Source organism: Diplodia corticola, assembly GCF_001883845.1.
Source record: "Diplodia corticola strain CBS 112549 chromosome Unknown scaffold17, whole genome shotgun sequence".
NCBI classification, from domain to species: domain Eukaryota; kingdom Fungi; phylum Ascomycota; class Dothideomycetes; order Botryosphaeriales; family Botryosphaeriaceae; genus Diplodia; species Diplodia corticola.
In genome coordinates this window covers 37,483-54,546 of record NW_017971496.1, presented here as the reverse complement: position 1 = coordinate 54,546, position 17,064 = coordinate 37,483, and the positions used below count along the sequence as shown (strand labels likewise).

Here is a 17,064-nt window from a genome sequence, read left to right as displayed (position 1 = left end):
TTTCTTGGTTGCGTAACGGGGACATTTCTTTGGGTGGGGCGTTTTTTTTCTTTGGGTATGGGCGGTGACGAGCTGTATACCATTTCCTTGCCGGTCATAATATCCGGGCACATGGGGCTGGCTTTCGTACGGAAGACGGGAATGGTCGTCGGCGCGCGGCGTTGTGGCATAGGGCTCAGTATACCTATTTGCTTGCGGGCCTGTGTTGTTGGCTCGGTGTGGATTAGCTAGAGCGATGGAGCATGGACGCCTGTATTTTTACCGCAATGACTGCAGTGATTTTCGCCCACCGAACGCCGGCGAGCGCGGTGTGCCGCGACAAGGCAAGATGCGACCTTGCAATTGAGAGTACAAATCGCAGAGCTGCACGTTTGCGAAGGCAGTGCGGGAAGGAGCCAAGAGGCTGCGGCTCGCTGGCGGGTGTTCCTTGGTTGCGCCCCTTGATAGGCTGCCTGGATTTCTGTCAGCCTGCGCCTGTCACAGCGCGTTTGTCCAGCGTCGCGAAAGCCACTTCACTTCGCTCCTTCACCACAGCCTGGCAAACGTGCCGTTCGCACCGACGCGCTTTTTCCTTTACCCTCTGCCTCACTGCCTCACCTAGCTCTCACTGCGACGGTCCTTTTCCAGCCGATCGGAGCTGCCTTCCCGGCCGCCGCTTTGTCGCAACCACCTCTTCCGCCGCCTGTTTTCAGCTCCACCCAGCCGCCTTCATCCTCCTACACTGCACAGCTCTCCACCATGTCCACCATGGATTACGAGACTGAGCCGCGTCCGTACGATGGTAAGTCCGCCCCTTCGCCACCGCGCTGCCCGTCCTGCCGCCACAACGCGCCGCTGACACGCCCTTGCACACAGACGAGCCGCGCGACTACGAGCGCGACCGCAGCCGTTCTCCACGCAACGACCGCCGTGTCGATGAAGATGCCCGCGCTCGCAGTGCCTCTCCCGGTGCGCGCGACCGCATTGACGACCGGTACAGCAATGATCCAGCCCTCAGCCCGCTGCAACGCTCGCTGACAATGCCTACGACAGCCCCAGCCACGACATGCGCGACCGCGATGACGAGTCCATCAACCCGGGCTCCAACCTCTTCGTGACCGGCATCCACCCGCGTCTTTCTGAGGACGAGGTCACGCGCCTCTTCGAGAAGTACGGCGATGTCGAGAAGTGCAACATCATGCGTGACCCGCACACCAAGGAATCGCGTGGCTTCGGCTTCGTGAAGATGGTCACTCCCGACCAGGCCGACGCCGCAAAGGAGGGCCTTCAGGGCGAGGTCATTGAGGGCCGCACGCTTAGCATTGAGAAGGCCCGCCGCGCTCGTCCGAGGACGCCCACTCCGGGCAAGTACTACGGCCCGCCCAAGCGCGGTATGACAACCTATTATCACGGTATTCCCCTTTGAAATTCAAGATTGGATGAGCTGACCCGAGTAGCAGACTTCCGTGGCGGCCGTGGCGGTGGCCGTCCCTACGGCGACCGCTATGACGACAGGCGTGGCTACGGTGGACGCCGTGACGACTACTCCCGCGGCCCTCGCTACGAATCCTACGACCGTGGCTACGACCGTGGCTACGACCGTGGTGGTGACCGTGGCGGCGACCGTGGCGGTGACCGCAGCAGCTACTCCCGCCGTGACCGCGACTATGGTCCTCCTCGCGGCGTCGACCGCTATGCTTCTTCGGGCCGCGAGGGCCGCGAGGGCGGCCGTGAGGGCCGCGAGGGCGGCGGCCGCGGCGATGACCGCTACCGCTACGGTTCGAGCCGCGACGATCGCTACGGCCGTGACGGCGGTGCCGCCTACGGTGGCGCTCCTGCCGACGAGCCGTATGCCGGTGGAAGGGCTTACGACGACCGTGGTGATGACTACTATCTCCGCCACTAGACGCTCGGCTAACTCTCTCAGAACCCCCTCGCGAGTAAAGGCAGAAGAGTAGGGTCCTCACTCGTGCAGTGACGCGCACCCTCGAGAACGAGATCGTTTTTCGAGACTGCTGCCTCAATCTTCGCCCCTGTATTACTTGCTTCCTGGCTTTTGCATCTCCACGTCTCCGCTATGCGATCGGACTACGGCGAACTTCAGCGATATCTTCGGCGGGCGACGGTTTCACAAAAAACAGAACGGCTTTTTCACTCAATCTGACTGCTGGACGGAAGACCTCACCTAAGGCATGGGTATTACACGGCTCGAGCGATATGCCCACGCCACGTCTAAAGGTCTCGGCTTCCGGTGAATTTCGGTGGATTTCCTTTGACAGAGAACGGCTACGGATCTTTGCGGCAAAACATGCTTTTAATTCGAATTGGTGACGAAAAAAACTGGATCTCCTGGAGCAGCTCTTCCCTACCCGACTTCAGATCGCACTTTGTACTACTATGCCTTCCCATCACACTCGACATTCTCTGCGCTTGTCGACACGTCCCCATGTTCAACACCATGCGTGCAGTCACATTGCAGCCTGCCTGTACCGGCGACCTCGTTTGTCCACGTTCCCGTTGAGACCGTTCGACATCCATCAGCTTAAAGTGCCCTGCCGCCCTTGCACTTCTGTCTCTGGCGAGACGGGAGCGACCATCCTCGTAGTAAACAGCAAAATCGCCCAATCTATGCACGATGCCGCCATCCGGTGTAATAAAAAAAAAAAGCAATGCGGAGTGCAGAACGACCTCAGCCATGCGCCCCAGCTGAGGCCGTTTGCCGTGACGACATTTCCCGAGGCTCTGGATGCAGACACGTTCGCTGTGTCTGTCTGTCTGGAGAGCCGTTGCCGGCTTGCACAAGCTGCTGCAGGGAGCCGACACATTCTGACAACGCACGCGGCTGCTGTGCATGGTACTACGGTGAGTCTCCGCTCGGCGTGGAATTTTCCAATTCTCTCCAATCTCTGCAGTCGCAGTCCACGGCTGTCAGCTGTCGGGCTTGCCGTCCTTTCCGTTTCCGCATTCCGCCAAAGGACCCCTTTTGATCTGCCTCCGAACCAAAGGAGCCTTTCATTCCTGGGTCGTCCTTTTTTATTTTAATTTCTCAGGTCCTTTTCCTTTCTCGTTTCATTTAATTCTCATCGTCACGCTGTCCTTTGCAGTGGTCGGGTGGTGGTCCAAACGCGCCAACCGGATTTTCTCCGTGTCCACGACGTGGGCCTGACATCATCGTGTTGTCGCAAGCTTCGTGCCGTGTAGACCAGTCCGGAGCCTCCAGGTACGTCCAACCGGGGAAGAGCCTTTACTGGTGGAAGAAGAGAGTTGCATCTCTGCGTGTTATGGCTCTGCGTGTTTCAGGGAACGAGCCGAGACCACGGCGCTCCTTTTCACGTGCATTGCTCCTCCTCTGTTCGAGTATGAAGCGAACGCGAGGCGCGCTTGTAGGCAGTGTTGTCGCTTGATCTGGTGAGGTCAGCACGAGATGCAAATGCTGTTTCCGCATGTATGGATAGCCTAGAAGAGATAGCTGGAGAGTGTAGATACATATCACAGAGCAGCTGAAGCTGATAAAGCTACTGAGCGTCGTCTCAAGCGGGTGTGACCAGTTGTTGGGCCGCTTATAGCGACATGCGGATGTGCCGGCGTGGCGTGGAGGCTTGGAGCTGGTGGTGCCACTACTGCAGGCTGACTGGCGCTGAGCTACCGCTGTCACAGTCTGCGACAAGCAAGTGTTGGTAGCACTTGCGGCATGTTTGAAAAGGCCAACAGCGTCAAAGGTGTGGGGGGCTTCAGATTGACAGGCGTTTATACAACGGCGATGGCGTCGCACTCCGAGCAGCGGTTGTTGCGCGAACGGCCGATCACACAACCTTATCCAGTAAAGAGCAAGCTGGCCGCGCAAGCACCTGCGCCCGGGGACCAATTGACGCGCGCACCTCGAAACAAGTTGTCCCGAATGATCGTTAGTTAAAGCTTGGTTGCGGAGCCCTGCTCAACCTTGCTGGAAAGCTCCGCAATTTCTAGACAGGCCCCCCAGCTGCGATACGACAATCCTCCAGCTCTCGCAAGCCTTGCCCTCCGCCCTCCAACCCCACGCCCTCCGCGAGCCTGCCCTCAATCGCCTGTGTACCAAGTGATGCCGGCCCGAGTCTGAAGCCAGCGACAGGGCGCCGTCACCAGCAAGCACTCGTTTAGGTACGTATGTACGTCTCCTTCGCGCAGCCCGCCGACGGCGCAAAGGAGGGGTGTTGTCTTGAGTCCGCAGCTAGCAGCAAGATGCTGATCATTTACCCCAGCAGATAGGCCACATGTTGTCGTCTTAAGACGCCTGATTCCCTCCTTCTCCGCCTCCGCTCTTCACCCAACCTTCGCTACCCGCGCGCCTCCGTGGACGCCGCCCGCCATGCTCTCCCCACGCAACCTGCTCCCCCTCCTCGCCGTCGCGTCCGTCTCGTTCTTTTCGTTCCTGTTCTACAGCACCAATGTGCGGGAATCGTGGAGGGGTTTGCCGCAGAAGATCGGGCTGGGAGAGGCGGTAGCAGAGCCGCCGTCGTCATCATCGGCACCGTCCGCCGCCGCCGCCACCGCCGGCGGGGGAAGCGCGAACAGCGCATCATCCGGGGGATCGTCGCCGAGCGAGCCCGCCCAAGCCGCAGGTCCCGCAAAGCCCAAGCAGACGTGGAGCTCGATTCCGAAGTTCGAACCGGGTGTCGGCATGCCGGCCGACTACAACTTCAGCACGGTGCTGGTGATTCCGCGGACGAGCACCGAGGACGTGGGCTGGATCGACGAGCACCTGCCCGACTACCAGACGGCGATATACGTCGCCGACGACAACAGCGCGCCGCTGCACCCGCCGAAGAACAAGGGACACGAGGTGATGATCTACCTGACGTGGGTCATTGACAATTACGCGGACCTGCCGGATGTTGCGGTGTTTATGCATGCGCATCGCTATGCCTGGCACAACAGCGACATGTTGGACTTGGATGCCGTCGAGATGATCAAGCGGCTGAATCCCAACCGCGTGCTGCGGGAAGGGTACATGAACCTGCGCTGTCATTGGGACCCGGGTTGCCCTGATTGGATGTAAGCCTTTTTTTCTTTTTTTCTTTCCCCTTTCAACCACCGCTTCCCATTTGTTTGCCGTACATGATGCTAAGAAAGCGATTTTATTCAGGCACCCGGGCGAAGTGGAGGACGACGTCCAGAAGCACGAACAGAAGCTCCTCGCCAAGGCTTGGAGCGAGATCTTCCCCCTGGACCCGATCCCAGAGGTGTTGGCGCAGCCCTGCTGCGCGCAGTTCGCCCTCAGCCGCGACCGCATCCGTTCGATCCCGCTGCAGCGCTTCGTCGCGTACCGCGACTGGCTGCTGCGCACGCCGCTGTCGGACGCGCTGTCGGGCCGCATATGGGAGTACATCTGGCAGTACGTCTTCACCGGGCGCAACGTCTACTGCCCGATCCAGCACGTCTGCTACTGCGACGGCTTCGGCGTGTGCTTCGGCGACGAGGAAAAGTACAAGGACTGGACGAATCTGCGCTTCGAGCAGATTGGCTACGAGTACGAGCTGAGGGACTGGCACGACAAGGAGAAGCTCGTGGAGCAGTCGATGGAGGACGGCAATTTCGACGAGCTGGCCGAGATTGACGTGCCCGAGGTCGGGCGGGACGTGTGGCTGGAAGAGGAGATTGAGCGCATCAGGCAAGACTTGAGAGAGAGGCGGGATGCGGCGATAGAGCGAGGCAACGACCCTCGAATCAGAGCGCTGGACAGCGGGAGGGAGTGGAAGGAAGGAGATTGGTTTTGATGATGGTCGCCTGTTCGACGTCTTTCGGTTGGCAAATCCTAGGAGCCCGGGCGTTAAAGGAAATGCTGGTATTTGGAATTCTGGGGGGACACTTGATATCACGAGGGTATTTCATAGAGGTTGGGACAACAGCGTGTTGGTTTCTCGTGTTTGCAGCGGCGGCTCCGTACATACATTCCAGGCGCAAAGGGGCTAGACTACTACTTTCTTGTGTAAAGGCTTACACGAGTCGTATGATATGGCTCATCTTCACGTAGATAGAGACTTGGTATGCAGTTCGTCACGGACACCTATGCAGCAATGCGGTAACCAGCATGACCATGACAAACATGTCGGTTTGCAGATTTGTGAGGGCGCAGATGCGTGACGTCGTCTGAGCCATTTTGGAAGGAAAAGAAAAGGCCCCCTCGTGGCTCGTATGCTGCGGGTTTGAGCCAGGTGATAGCTCTCGGAATGTGGAATCCATGGGGCAGCCGCATGAACAGCAGTCACAGGGCTGCGTATGCATCATCGGAGACTGACGGCGCGATGCTCGAGGGCGTGGGCGAGAGCCAAAAATAGCAGACGTCATGGGCTGAGGAATGCAGCCTAGGCCGGATGCGGACTAGTGGGTGAGCAAGCAAGGCGGAATGCGAGACGGACAAACAAAATCAAACAACACAAACGCACAGAATGCAAACACCCAACCCGATCAGGCAAACACCTCCAGCTCCGTGAAGCTCCCTTCGCGACGAGCCGAGAGCTCGCCCGCCTGCTTGTTGGTGAGCACCGCACTCGCGCACCCACATCAGACATGCCATCCGTAGCCCCGTCGCCAGTCGAGCCGATGACCTGTGGTTCTGACCGTTTTCCGCCCTAGATGATTTGATTTTCTCAGCCCTTCGCCGCTCAATTGCACTCGCCCTGCTGCCTCTTGCCCGGGTTGCAACTGCCACTCTCGCTCCCTACCGATATCAAGTCTTTGCTGCGAGAACACTCCTCGTCTTGAACATCCCTGCCGTCAGATCCGCCTTCATGCCTATTCCTCTGCCATGATGAGTACGGGCGCCTTCTACGCCGCCGCCGGAGACCGCCGCAACAGCGTGCCGAACTCGAACTCCGCTGCCAGCGATGGCCAGGCTTACGACATGCACCCCACCGCCGGCGGACAGCATAGCACCGCCGCGTACGCGCCGTCTACGGCCAGCCTGGAGGGCAACATGGCGGAGCTCCTGGAAGCCGCGGCGAAGGCGACGACCGAGTCGCAACGACACGCCGCCGCACAACAGCAGCAGCAGCAACAACAGCAGGCAGCAGGAGTCGGCGGTCTGCGCAAAGTAGCGCGCGTCACGGACCTGAGGGGCACGGCCATGCATGAAGAGGCCCTGGGGGCGGCAGGACAGAAACGCAAGAGGACGGCCACGCCTCCGAACGGGGGCGGCGGAGAAGACATGCACCATCTGGAAGGGGGAGAAGTGCAAGAAGGGGGTCGTGCTGGGAGCCAGAGCCCACGCAAACGCGCGAGGCAGACGCCCACGACGGGATTGGCTGAGCTGCAACATCATGCACCGTCGGCCGACATTCACCATTACCACCACCAACAGCACAGCCCGACTTTGATCCATCAGCAGCACCAGCAGCAGGCCGGCTTTGGGCTTACCGACGTGAGAGCCGTGGGTGTGCACTCGGCCGCTGCACTCTTCCGGCAGCCGTCGGGCGGCAGCGCGACGAAGAAGCACACGCGGCCGCCCATGTCGAAGCTGTTTGCGTCGCTGCAGCTGACGCCGGAGAATTTCCTGCGGCTGCAGGCGGCGGCCAAGACGTACATGCTTGACGAGGCGCATCCGGAGCGCCAGAGCTGCGTGGGTAGTAGGGGCAAGGGGGACACGGACATGGTCAAGCTACGATTGTTCAACTGCTGCCGCGATTTCCTTAACGACGGCATCGGCGAGCGCTTCTTCGGGCCTGATGTGCCCGCTCCGACGGAGAACGAGGTGCTGGAGGGCGAGACAATGCCCGGCCGGAAGTGGGTGTGGCCGCGCGACGGCAATAAGATCGTTAGCCTGGTGACGCCACTGCTGAGGCGGATGGTGACGAACGAACGACAGCGGCAGTATGCACAGGAGGCGCGGAAAGGAACGGGGAAGAGGAAATCGGATGTTGCAAGTGGTACTCCTTCTGCTGCCTCACACGGTACTTCTTCGCAGGATGCCGCCGCCGCCGCCGCCGCCGCCGCTGCCACGGGCGCTACCGGTGCTGCTTCAACACCGCCTCCATCCACAGTGCCCTTCGATGCAAGCCATTCTCCGCCAAATCCAGCCATTGACCCTTCGTTAAGCACGCCTCAACCTCCCCCGCCCCCGGCTATACCTGCAGCGCCGCCGCATGTACAGCCACACTACCCAGCGCACGCCCCTACCCAAACGCTCCCCCACGGTCCGCCGCCGACGCAGTATCCACGGTTCTTACAGACACAACCGCCCCAATCAATATACAGCACGGCGATATCCCCCCCTGCACATCCAGCCGCAACGGCTACAGGGACGGCGGCGAACAGCAACCAGCACCAACAACACTTTCATCACCATCACCCTCAGCCCGCGCCAGACCAGAACGTCATCCAGGTCCTCATCACCAAGAACAACACGAAGCTGCTGCCCCGCATCGACATGCCGTCTTGGCCCAGCACGCCGCATCACACGCTGCCGCTGGTCGATCTGCGACAGGCCGTCGAAGAGGAGATCAGGGGATTGCTGAAGAGAGGATTGGATTTGGGTATCAGGAGGAGGGCGACGACGACGAAGCGTCCCATGACACCAGCAGTGCCGACAGTTGATAGGGCGGGAGAAAGCGTCGCTGCTCCCGCTAATGCTAGCACTACGACTACGACTACAAGTGCTGTGACGAGCACCGCCACGGCGGAAAGCCAGCAGCCCGCCGACGTCGACATGGCGGAGGCGGGCAATGAACAGGATCAGCAGCAGCAGCAAACGGGCCCGAATGAAAAGAACTCAGCGCACGAGGATGGCGATGGTGAAGATTTCGCCGCCACCACCGCCCAACAACGACAACAGCAGCAGCCACAACCACAACCACCACCACAACCACAACCACAATCAGCCGATACCGTCAACGAACAACAGCAAGAAGCAGTGGTAGAAGAAGCAGAAGAGGAGGAGGAAGCAGCCGAAGCAGGAGAAGAAGAACAACTCAGCCTCGAAGACATCACGCTCGAGATCCGCGCGCTGACTGGCCGCGGCCTCGTCCTGATCGCCGACGACAAAGACTGGCGCGCCGTCTTGGCCGAGGTGGGGCAAGCGGTGTGGATGGAGGGCGTGCTGAGGGTCGTCGTGGAGGTGATTTGATGATCTAGATGGTGGGAACGAATGATGGGATGAACGGACGGTTAGAGCTACTATTGATTGAGCCACGTGCGTGCGGCGCTTGGGTGGGTGCGAACGGAAGAAAGCCAGAGGGGGAAAGGGGGTGGAAACAGATGCTGTTTTTGTTTGTGCTTCTTTCTGTTATGATTACTGAAAGACGATCGATGAGGGACGACACGTTGGGCGGGATCAACTGAAGCGTGGCGTTCTTTTTAATTTTTTTTTTTGGGTCAGCCAGTGGCATTGTGTTATGTGGACCACAGGTAGCATCGGCATTTTAGACTTTTTCTTTGCAACAAGGCGGCGGGTGTTTCTTAGTGAGATGCTGGGGAATTCGGGCGAGAAAGACGAAAGAGAGAAAGGACACAGCGGTGGAGAGAGAGAACTTATCAGCGGGCCTTGGTATTATATAAGCCAATGAATGACCATGAACGTTGCAGACTGGGAAAATGCAGACAGGAAAGTAGTGATCTCGGGTAAAGTCCTCTTTCTGTTGTAGATGAAAAAAAAAAAAAGTCATGATCCTGGAGAAAAGATGATGGCTATATGGATTGATCTGCCAAGGGGCGAAGTTAGAAAGACGAGGGATAACAAATGCCGTTCGTTGGATTTAACTGCGCGTCTCTTCGCTGGTAGCTGAAATCGTATCTACAAAAACAAATTTACTGGAGGGTAGTGTTAAGCGTTATCACGTCTTAAGGCGCTTAGTTATTATAAAGATATATCGTCTTCTATTACCACTGTTTTTATCACCCTCCCCACCCTCTTTGTTACTACAAGCATCGCATATATAATCAGCCTTAATTTCGCCAATAGAAATGCAATAAAGATAACAAAATCACTAGATCTTCATCATGTTTGACATGTGAATATTGCAGTTAAGAGGATGCTAACGAAAAGAAGCGCTTTATTTTGGTATCATCGCATCCCGGCCGACAATCCCGCCCACCCACCATCTTTCGCCTCTCACGCACGCATGCATACGTACAAAAGCAAAAAAAAAAAAGAAGAGGCGACCTACGCCCTACATGAAGTCTTCCCACGCGACAGAAGAAGAAGAGGAAGAAGAAGAAGAAGAAACAACGGCCCAATGGGTCCCATCACATATCTGAAAAAAAAAAAGAAGTGGGAAATCATCTCTTCGATCCTCAATATCCCCCCCTCCCCTCCCCTTTCCGCCACCCCCCCTCCTAAACCAAATCGCCTCTCTCTTCCACCAATCCCCCAGGACAACAACAACAACAAAAAGGAGGAGATATGAAAAAGAAAAAAAAGAAATCACGGCATGACAATCCTCGTCCTCCACCCCTTAACGACTCTCCTAGTGGCACTCGCCACGACCGCCGCCAGAAGTATGACGTTGAACGCGGCCATGACGAAGAACGGCGCGCCGGGGTCGATGCGGTCGAACATGAGACCGCCTAGCTTGGTTAGGATCAAGATGCCCGCGCCGCCGGCCAGGCTGTACACGCCGGCGATGGAGCCTTTTAGGTGAGCGCGGTTGGACGAACGGTTGCGGGACGGCGGCAGACGGCGGAAGTGCGAGGGGAGTAGCGGTGAGGATTCGGAGTAGTAGCCGTGTCCGCCGCCGGAAGGAGCTCCGTTGCTGTTGTTGCTGCTGCTGCCGCCGCTGCTGTTGCGGGTCCCGAGGTGACGGCGCGGGGGGGTCGATGTGGCGGAGGTGCCGCCGCCGCCGAGTAAGGGGTCGCGCGGCGAGGCGACGTTGGGAGAAGGCACGGGTGTTACGTCGGGGTCGAGGTGGTGAGCCGCGTGTCGGAAGCCGCTGGGGGGTGCGCCCTGGATGTGCGTGCTGATGTCGAAGCCGCCGGAGGGACGCTCGTTTTCGTCCGTGGCGGCATCGTCATCCAAGTCCTCCTCGTCGCCTTGGATGCCGCGGCCGAGCAGCCCAAGGCTGCATACGATTGCACCGATCTGACTGATGCCGAGGAGCGCGACTATGAAGAAGACGCCAGCACTGCCGTCCTCGGACTGAGGATCTGGACTCTTGAGGAGGCCGAGAGCTATGTAGCCCGCAACACCCGAGAGAGTTGCGAGTATCAATGGCTGGTGGTACCTCTTGTATCGGCCGGCCAAGTAGCCAAACACAGGCGCACAGAGGAGGGCTATCAACTGTGAAGTGCCAGTCAATGCAGAGGCGACGAGGTAAGCTCGCCGGCAATTCCTCTTCACGTCGTCGGAAGTCTTCCCATCTCCGGGCTTGCAGTCGCCATGCTCAATGAAGTAGGCATTGGCGAACAGCGGAATGAACAACGAGATGGCGACAGAGGATGCACGTGCAACAAACCCTCCCAAATAGCCCAGACCGATATTGGCATCACTCAGGCCAAGAGTTAGGGATTCTAGTAGCAGTCGCGGATACGGGAGTATCGGCGCGGAAGTTGAGTCGTCCTTCTGCTTCACCGTGAAAAGGCCGCGCCAGCTCTTGTCCTCTTCGCCAGGGAGATGCCGCAGGCCGATCATGCAAGCAAAGGCGACCACGAAGGCCACAGACCCGACGACGTAGAACGAGTATTCGACGGCTTCGCTGGGCGCAACGCCGCTCTTCTGAAAGCGGGCGGGCAGCGGCAAAAACACACCTAGGGCGAGTAGCGCACCAAGGCCGGTGAACATTCCGACAAGGCCTGCCAAGTTGGAGGTGGACGCGGCGGAGTTCCCGGGCGTGCTGCGAATGGAGGGATGTGAGGAGGCCGGGTTGAGACGGGCCGGGGTGATTGTCAATTCGGACGAAATGGACGGCGCAATGTTGTTCCCGTCGGGATCTCTGCTGGGCGATGCGGGGTCTGCGTCCGAGGGGCGGTCTAGGACGTGTGTCATGGCGGGAAGGACGGCGGTAACCATGGTGGTGCTGCAGGGCGGGGGCAGTCAGCACAGCTCAAGCACATGTGGTGGGAGGGCATCATACGTTGCGGAGGCGCCAAGGGCGAAGAGCAGGCGGCCCAGCAGCAGCTGGGGATAGACATTGGAGGCCTGGACGAAAAGAAAAAGGCTCAATGCCACAATGGCATATCCGACGACGGCGACCTTTGCCACGCCGACACGGTCGCTGACCATGCCCCACAGCGGACAGCCGACGAGAGCAACCAGCTCGTCAGCAAAGCCCAGGGTGCCAACAGCATCGCCGACGCCATGCTTGCGGCCGATGCGGTCGGTGATGACAAACGAGAGGGTGCTGTTGAGGAAGACCAGGAAGGAGATGCTGAACAGGGCGACGCCGAACAGGTAGGTGGCGACCTGCCAGCGCGAGGCCGTGAAGGCGTACATCAGGGCGATCGGGAGGAGAAGCGGTCTGGGTGCAACCACATAGCCGGCGTCGTGGCGGCTGTGAGGTGGGTGGTGTGGTCTGGGGCGCGCGCAGGGCTGGGACGGCTGGGACGGGAGCTACCTAGGCTGGCGGACTGGCCGCATGGCGGCGGTGCTGGAGGAGCTTGGGCGCTGCATGCCTGACGTGTGCCTGACGCGTGCCTGACGCCCGCGCCAAGCCGGCAGCCGCAGCCGCAGCCGTCCAGCTGCTTCCAGTTCCGCGGCCGCTGCGCACGGACTGCCCGTTGGCTGCCTCGCGGCCCAGCACCGCCTGACGCACGCTTTGGCAGCAGAGCGAGGTGCAATGGCCGAGGGGCGATGATGGGCGATGATGGGCGATGATGGGCGATGGGCGATGGGTACGGCGACGGTGCCGGCTCCGCCGCCATGATCGCCCCACCAATACCCGGACCCCACCCCGGCACCACACTGCCGGCGCCATTCGCGCAGACCTCACCTCGTGCACGCTGGCTCGCCTGCCTGCCTGCTCCTCGTGTAATACCAGCAGCCATTGCGCGGCATCGAGCAAGCAGTAGCTAGGCCTGCTCGATGTTGCCGCCATCCTCAAGGCCTGGCCGGGGTTGCATCGATCAAAGCAAAACCGATGTGCACAGGGAGTTCCTGCAGCACGCGTACTGCACCGGCCGAGTGCTTCGGCCTACCTCCGAGACATGCACCCTCCGCTTTTGCTCGATTCCACATGCTGGCGGGTAACGGTGTGTGGAATCGTATGCGGGCGTGCCCCAATCATCGACCGCTTGTGCTTTGCCACGATCCCCGGACGGCACGGTCCGCTGGAACCCACTGAGGAGACCGAAAGCCCTGGGCGTCGGGAGGCAGGCAGCAGCGAGCCTGTATTTTGCCTCGTGAAGGCGGTGCTGCAGGGAAAAAGGGAGGGGGGAGGTGAGGTGAGCGGGGAAAGCATCCGCCTCCAACGACGGAGAGGGGGTTTATGTGGGTTGGGGGCACCGAAGGGAGTCTCGAGAGTGGTGGCCCTCTCCCGTGTGCCACCTGCCTCTCGCCCGGGAAAGCAGCGGAGAGGAGCGAGCGAACCCTACCTCCTAGCCACGTCCGGAACCATGGGATTGTCTCTCGAATGCCATAACGGACACTGGCGAGACCTTGGCCGCATGACAAGAAAGGGCTATCGATATGCATGGCCCGGCCAGCAGCATGTGCCGCCCCATCCATCTGGGTCTTCCGTGCTGGTCGCATGCGGCGACAGCGCATACCGCGTAGCACCAAGACACACGCGGATCGAGCGCGGTGAATGGCTCGCTTGGACACGGCTTCCAGCCACACCAACACAGGCACCCTTCACCCAAGAACAAGCCCACCCGCCCTTGGGACAAGTTTCACTTCTTTTCAGCCCAGCAGCTTCCCGTACTTCCTTGGCTTCGCTGTATGTTGAGCCGCATGTGGTAAATGCGGATCATCGACGCCATATGAGGAGCGACTAGGGGCCAAGTGATGCTATAATCGTAAGATGCTGTCTCGTTCCGCCCATGTCCAAGTATTTCTTTTCCTCGTCCACCCCCGGAAATGCGCTAGCCAGCAAACATGCACTATTACTATCTCTGGGCCTTGCAGTGAGACTTGTTTGTGAGATATGAAGATATTGGATCGAGGTGCCCGAAAAACCGGACACGTTGTGGGCTCTCCTCCTGACCCCGTCAGATCCGCACCACAACGCGAGATGGTTGCCGCGGACGAATGCTGCCTCATCGGCGATGGCCATGGAGAGGGAACCCCTCTTCAGAGGCCCTGAGCGTGCAGAGAGCAACGTGATTGGACGAGACTTGACTCAAACCAATGGGCCGACTTTGTTGAGGGGCTGCTGCCGCGGTTAGTTGCCATCTGAGAGCCTCAAAGCATCCTCTGAACCGGTGGTTATCTAACCAAGAGGGACTCTTGGCCCGACGTGATCAAGGGTCACCAAGTGCGGGATATGCCATGTGGAACTACACATCTCAACGGCGGTGGGGGCTCGTTCTCAACCGCCGCCGCACCGTTGGAAAAAGAAACCGTTGGTTGCTCCCCAGATGATTTCACATACGGCAGTCCCGTCAACGGGGACAAGAGGTGTGCCTCGTGACGCAGGCATAGCTAAAATACAAGATTTGCCAAGTAAGGAGGAGATCCGCGCCATGCTTTGCACACAATGCACGCCCCACCCTCGCCGGCTCTCGTTTGCCTGGGGGAAGAGATGAACTCTTGCATTGTGCGCCTCAATCTGCATGATTACGACATGATGCCATTAGCAATGCTTTTCCTATCGACACTGTCGGGAATCATTCCGAATTTCATATTTTAATTGGTCGCCAATCCGGAGGTCCGTCCGGGACTCCGATGCCTCGTCAGCAAAAGTGGAACGAGGCTTTGTAGCACCATCACGCAAATATGTTAGCGCTCGAGAGCTGGCGCGGGGCTCTGACTATACTTCCAGCGTGGCAGTAATCCTGTGGCTCTAGATCTGTCTTGCGCCCTGTAAGGCGTGGGAGATCCTGATGCAGGACACGCATGTGTCTGCTTATAATAACGCCTAATGCATGTGTGAAGCGAGGAGGACCCCCGCAGCAAGCCAGACGTCGTACAGAGGAAGCGACGAGGGGGGGAAAATAGACCAAGGTGGACCGACCGCCACGCACGACATGTGGTTTGAAGCACGCTACAAGGCTGTAGTCGCATGGGGATCCAATGATGCTCAACAGCACCTCCATGATCGCCTGGATGGCGGGCTGTGCGCCGAGGGGATACGTGCCGACGTGCATGTACACGAATACATGTGCAGCTCTGTTGCAGCATCCTAGGTCGAAAGGAATCATATATCATTGTGGGTCTTATTGGAAAGGACAACTTCCCCGTCTTCTTCCCGCGCGTGCTGCGTGACATGATTTTATAACGTGGTAGAGTGACACAGTCACAGCTTGTGTTCATGCTAGTGGATGTGGCACTGCCCTGCCGTTCTGGCCTACCAGAGACTCAGGTCAGTGTACTGGCTGCGGAGTACCGAGAATGAGTTTTAGCCGCTGCGAACTCCTTCGACAGTGCCTCGCTTCATGCTTACGCTGTGGCGGAGTGCTCCAGTATCAGACCGGGGAGGGGCTCGAAGCGAATGTAACAGTTAGGTTGGGAGCATCTTCTAGATCCCCTGCGGAGCTGTATCATTGGACTGATGCCCAACGGCAAGGTTGTGATTGAAGGTGCTCTGTCCGCGGCGGTGAGCGGCCGATAGGTTGTGCAGTGCCAGACCTCGCTTTCACATGCCGCTGTGCCCGCTCGTGGAAAACCTTGTCCGGACGTGCCAGCAAGATCTTTGGTCAACATGGTGTGGCGGGCTGTCTCCTGACTGCGAGTAGGACCACATGTGCCATGCCCGGCTACTATGCGCTGCCTCAAAGGATGTGCTGCTCGCTGAAAGGCCTGGTCAGAGCGAACGACCCTAGATTCCAACTGGCTCGACCCAGGGAGCCTTGGGTGCATTCCTGAGGCTCGCTAACTAGGCGGCTACGCTTCGGCGGACGGTCAATGTTCTGCCGCTTCTGGTATGCGGGCCGCCGGAGATGACGAGATTCGGGGCATCCAGTGAAGGGAACCTCTCAGAAAAGGTGGGACGAGTGGTGATGTGGCAGAGCAATCCTTTCATTCGTGCAAGACTGGGCCTCGAGTCTCGCATCGGGAGTTTTTCCTTCAAGGCGCTTCCGTAGCGGCTAGGAGCACTGGGCGGTATTACGGGCTCGCTGCCGTGAGTCCTTGCGTGCATTGTGCGGGGTCGGCCCGACCAATACCCGCTTTGGTGTTGCTCCAAAATGCAGGCTGATGTGTGTCAGGGTTAAGGGGTCGGTCTGATTTGGGGCCGTCTCCCGCCTGCCTTGCGCTATCGACCGACAGGTCGGACAGAGATGTTGCAGAGCGGGCGCGAGCGCAGTCATGCTGCGCTCCGTTGGCTGATCGCCTTTCCCCGCGTTGGAGCGTTTGATTGGCACAACTTGCACGGGCTCTGTGCGCTGCTGCAGGATGCTGATCGAGTGGCTGATTGAAACAGTTCGAAAAGGAACCCGGACGTTCTTCGAGAAGGGAGGCGACAGCAGGCGAACACGATCTTCGGCCGGACATTGGGTCTCTTGGATATGAGTTGTCGTATCCACGCCGCCCCTAGTGTGCCATAATAAGCAAAAAACTCTGTATCGTAACACAAAAGGGTGCCACCGGCCTGCTCACTCGGTCAGCAAAGCTTGTGAGCATCTGTGGACCGGCAAACTGGATATTCCTGCCTCAGCCTGAATTGCTTCCCGAGCAAGCTGTGGCCAGCGGACTGCATTGCATCAGAGTCACCCAATCGCTTCCCCCATGAGGCGATGCAGGAGTTATGGGGCTAAAGCGCATTGAGTCCCATGACGGCCGTATGCAGCTGCGATCGCCAGAGCGGAGGGGTCTCGAACCGGAGCTGGAGCCGTAGTCCGTCGGCACCGTCGGCCGGCAGCGTTGGCCGGCAGCGACGAGACCCCCAGCGTTGCCGTCCTTGATCCAGCAGCGATATCGCGCCTTACGAAGCGAGCTCAAACGAAGGCGGGACTAGGGCAGGCCCGGCATCTCCGAGTCGGTATGGTGGAGGCGAAGCAGCCGTACATGGGCGCAACGGTCATCTG

The 17,064-nt window shown here is 59.0% G+C and overlaps 4 protein-coding genes across 4 annotated transcripts; 3 read left to right on the top strand and 1 right to left on the bottom strand.

The window, feature by feature from the left end:
* Positions 1 to 738: 738 nt before the first annotated feature.
* On the top strand, positions 739 to 1,885 carry BKCO1_1700015 (rna recognition domain-containing protein; the record flags this gene model as incomplete). Its single annotated transcript, XM_020271615.1, has 4 exons — positions 739 to 781; positions 856 to 973; positions 1,033 to 1,370; positions 1,440 to 1,885. The coding sequence occupies 4 exons, from the start codon at positions 739 to 741 to the stop codon at positions 1,883 to 1,885; spliced, it is 945 nt and encodes a 314-aa protein (XP_020131692.1).
* A 2,439-nt stretch (positions 1,886 to 4,324) lies between these two features.
* Positions 4,325 to 5,732, top strand: BKCO1_1700014 (uncharacterized protein; the record flags this gene model as incomplete). The annotated part of the gene is made up of 2 exons (XM_020271604.1): positions 4,325 to 5,010; positions 5,102 to 5,732. 2 exons carry the CDS (start codon positions 4,325 to 4,327, stop codon positions 5,730 to 5,732), a joined length of 1,317 nt encoding a protein of 438 aa, XP_020131691.1.
* A 1,031-nt stretch (positions 5,733 to 6,763) lies between these two features.
* On the top strand, positions 6,764 to 9,076 carry BKCO1_1700013 (uncharacterized protein; the record flags this gene model as incomplete). The annotated part of the gene is made up of 1 exon (XM_020271593.1): positions 6,764 to 9,076. The coding sequence occupies one exon, from the start codon at positions 6,764 to 6,766 to the stop codon at positions 9,074 to 9,076; it is 2,313 nt and encodes a 770-aa protein (XP_020131698.1).
* Positions 9,077 to 10,372: 1,296 nt separating this feature from the next.
* BKCO1_1700012 (mfs transporter) lies at positions 10,373 to 12,376 on the bottom strand (the record flags this gene model as incomplete). The annotated part of the gene is made up of 2 exons (XM_020271582.1): positions 10,373 to 11,960; positions 12,018 to 12,376. 2 exons carry the CDS (start codon positions 12,374 to 12,376, stop codon positions 10,373 to 10,375), a joined length of 1,947 nt encoding a protein of 648 aa, XP_020131697.1.
* Positions 12,377 to 17,064: the final 4,688 nt, after the last annotated feature.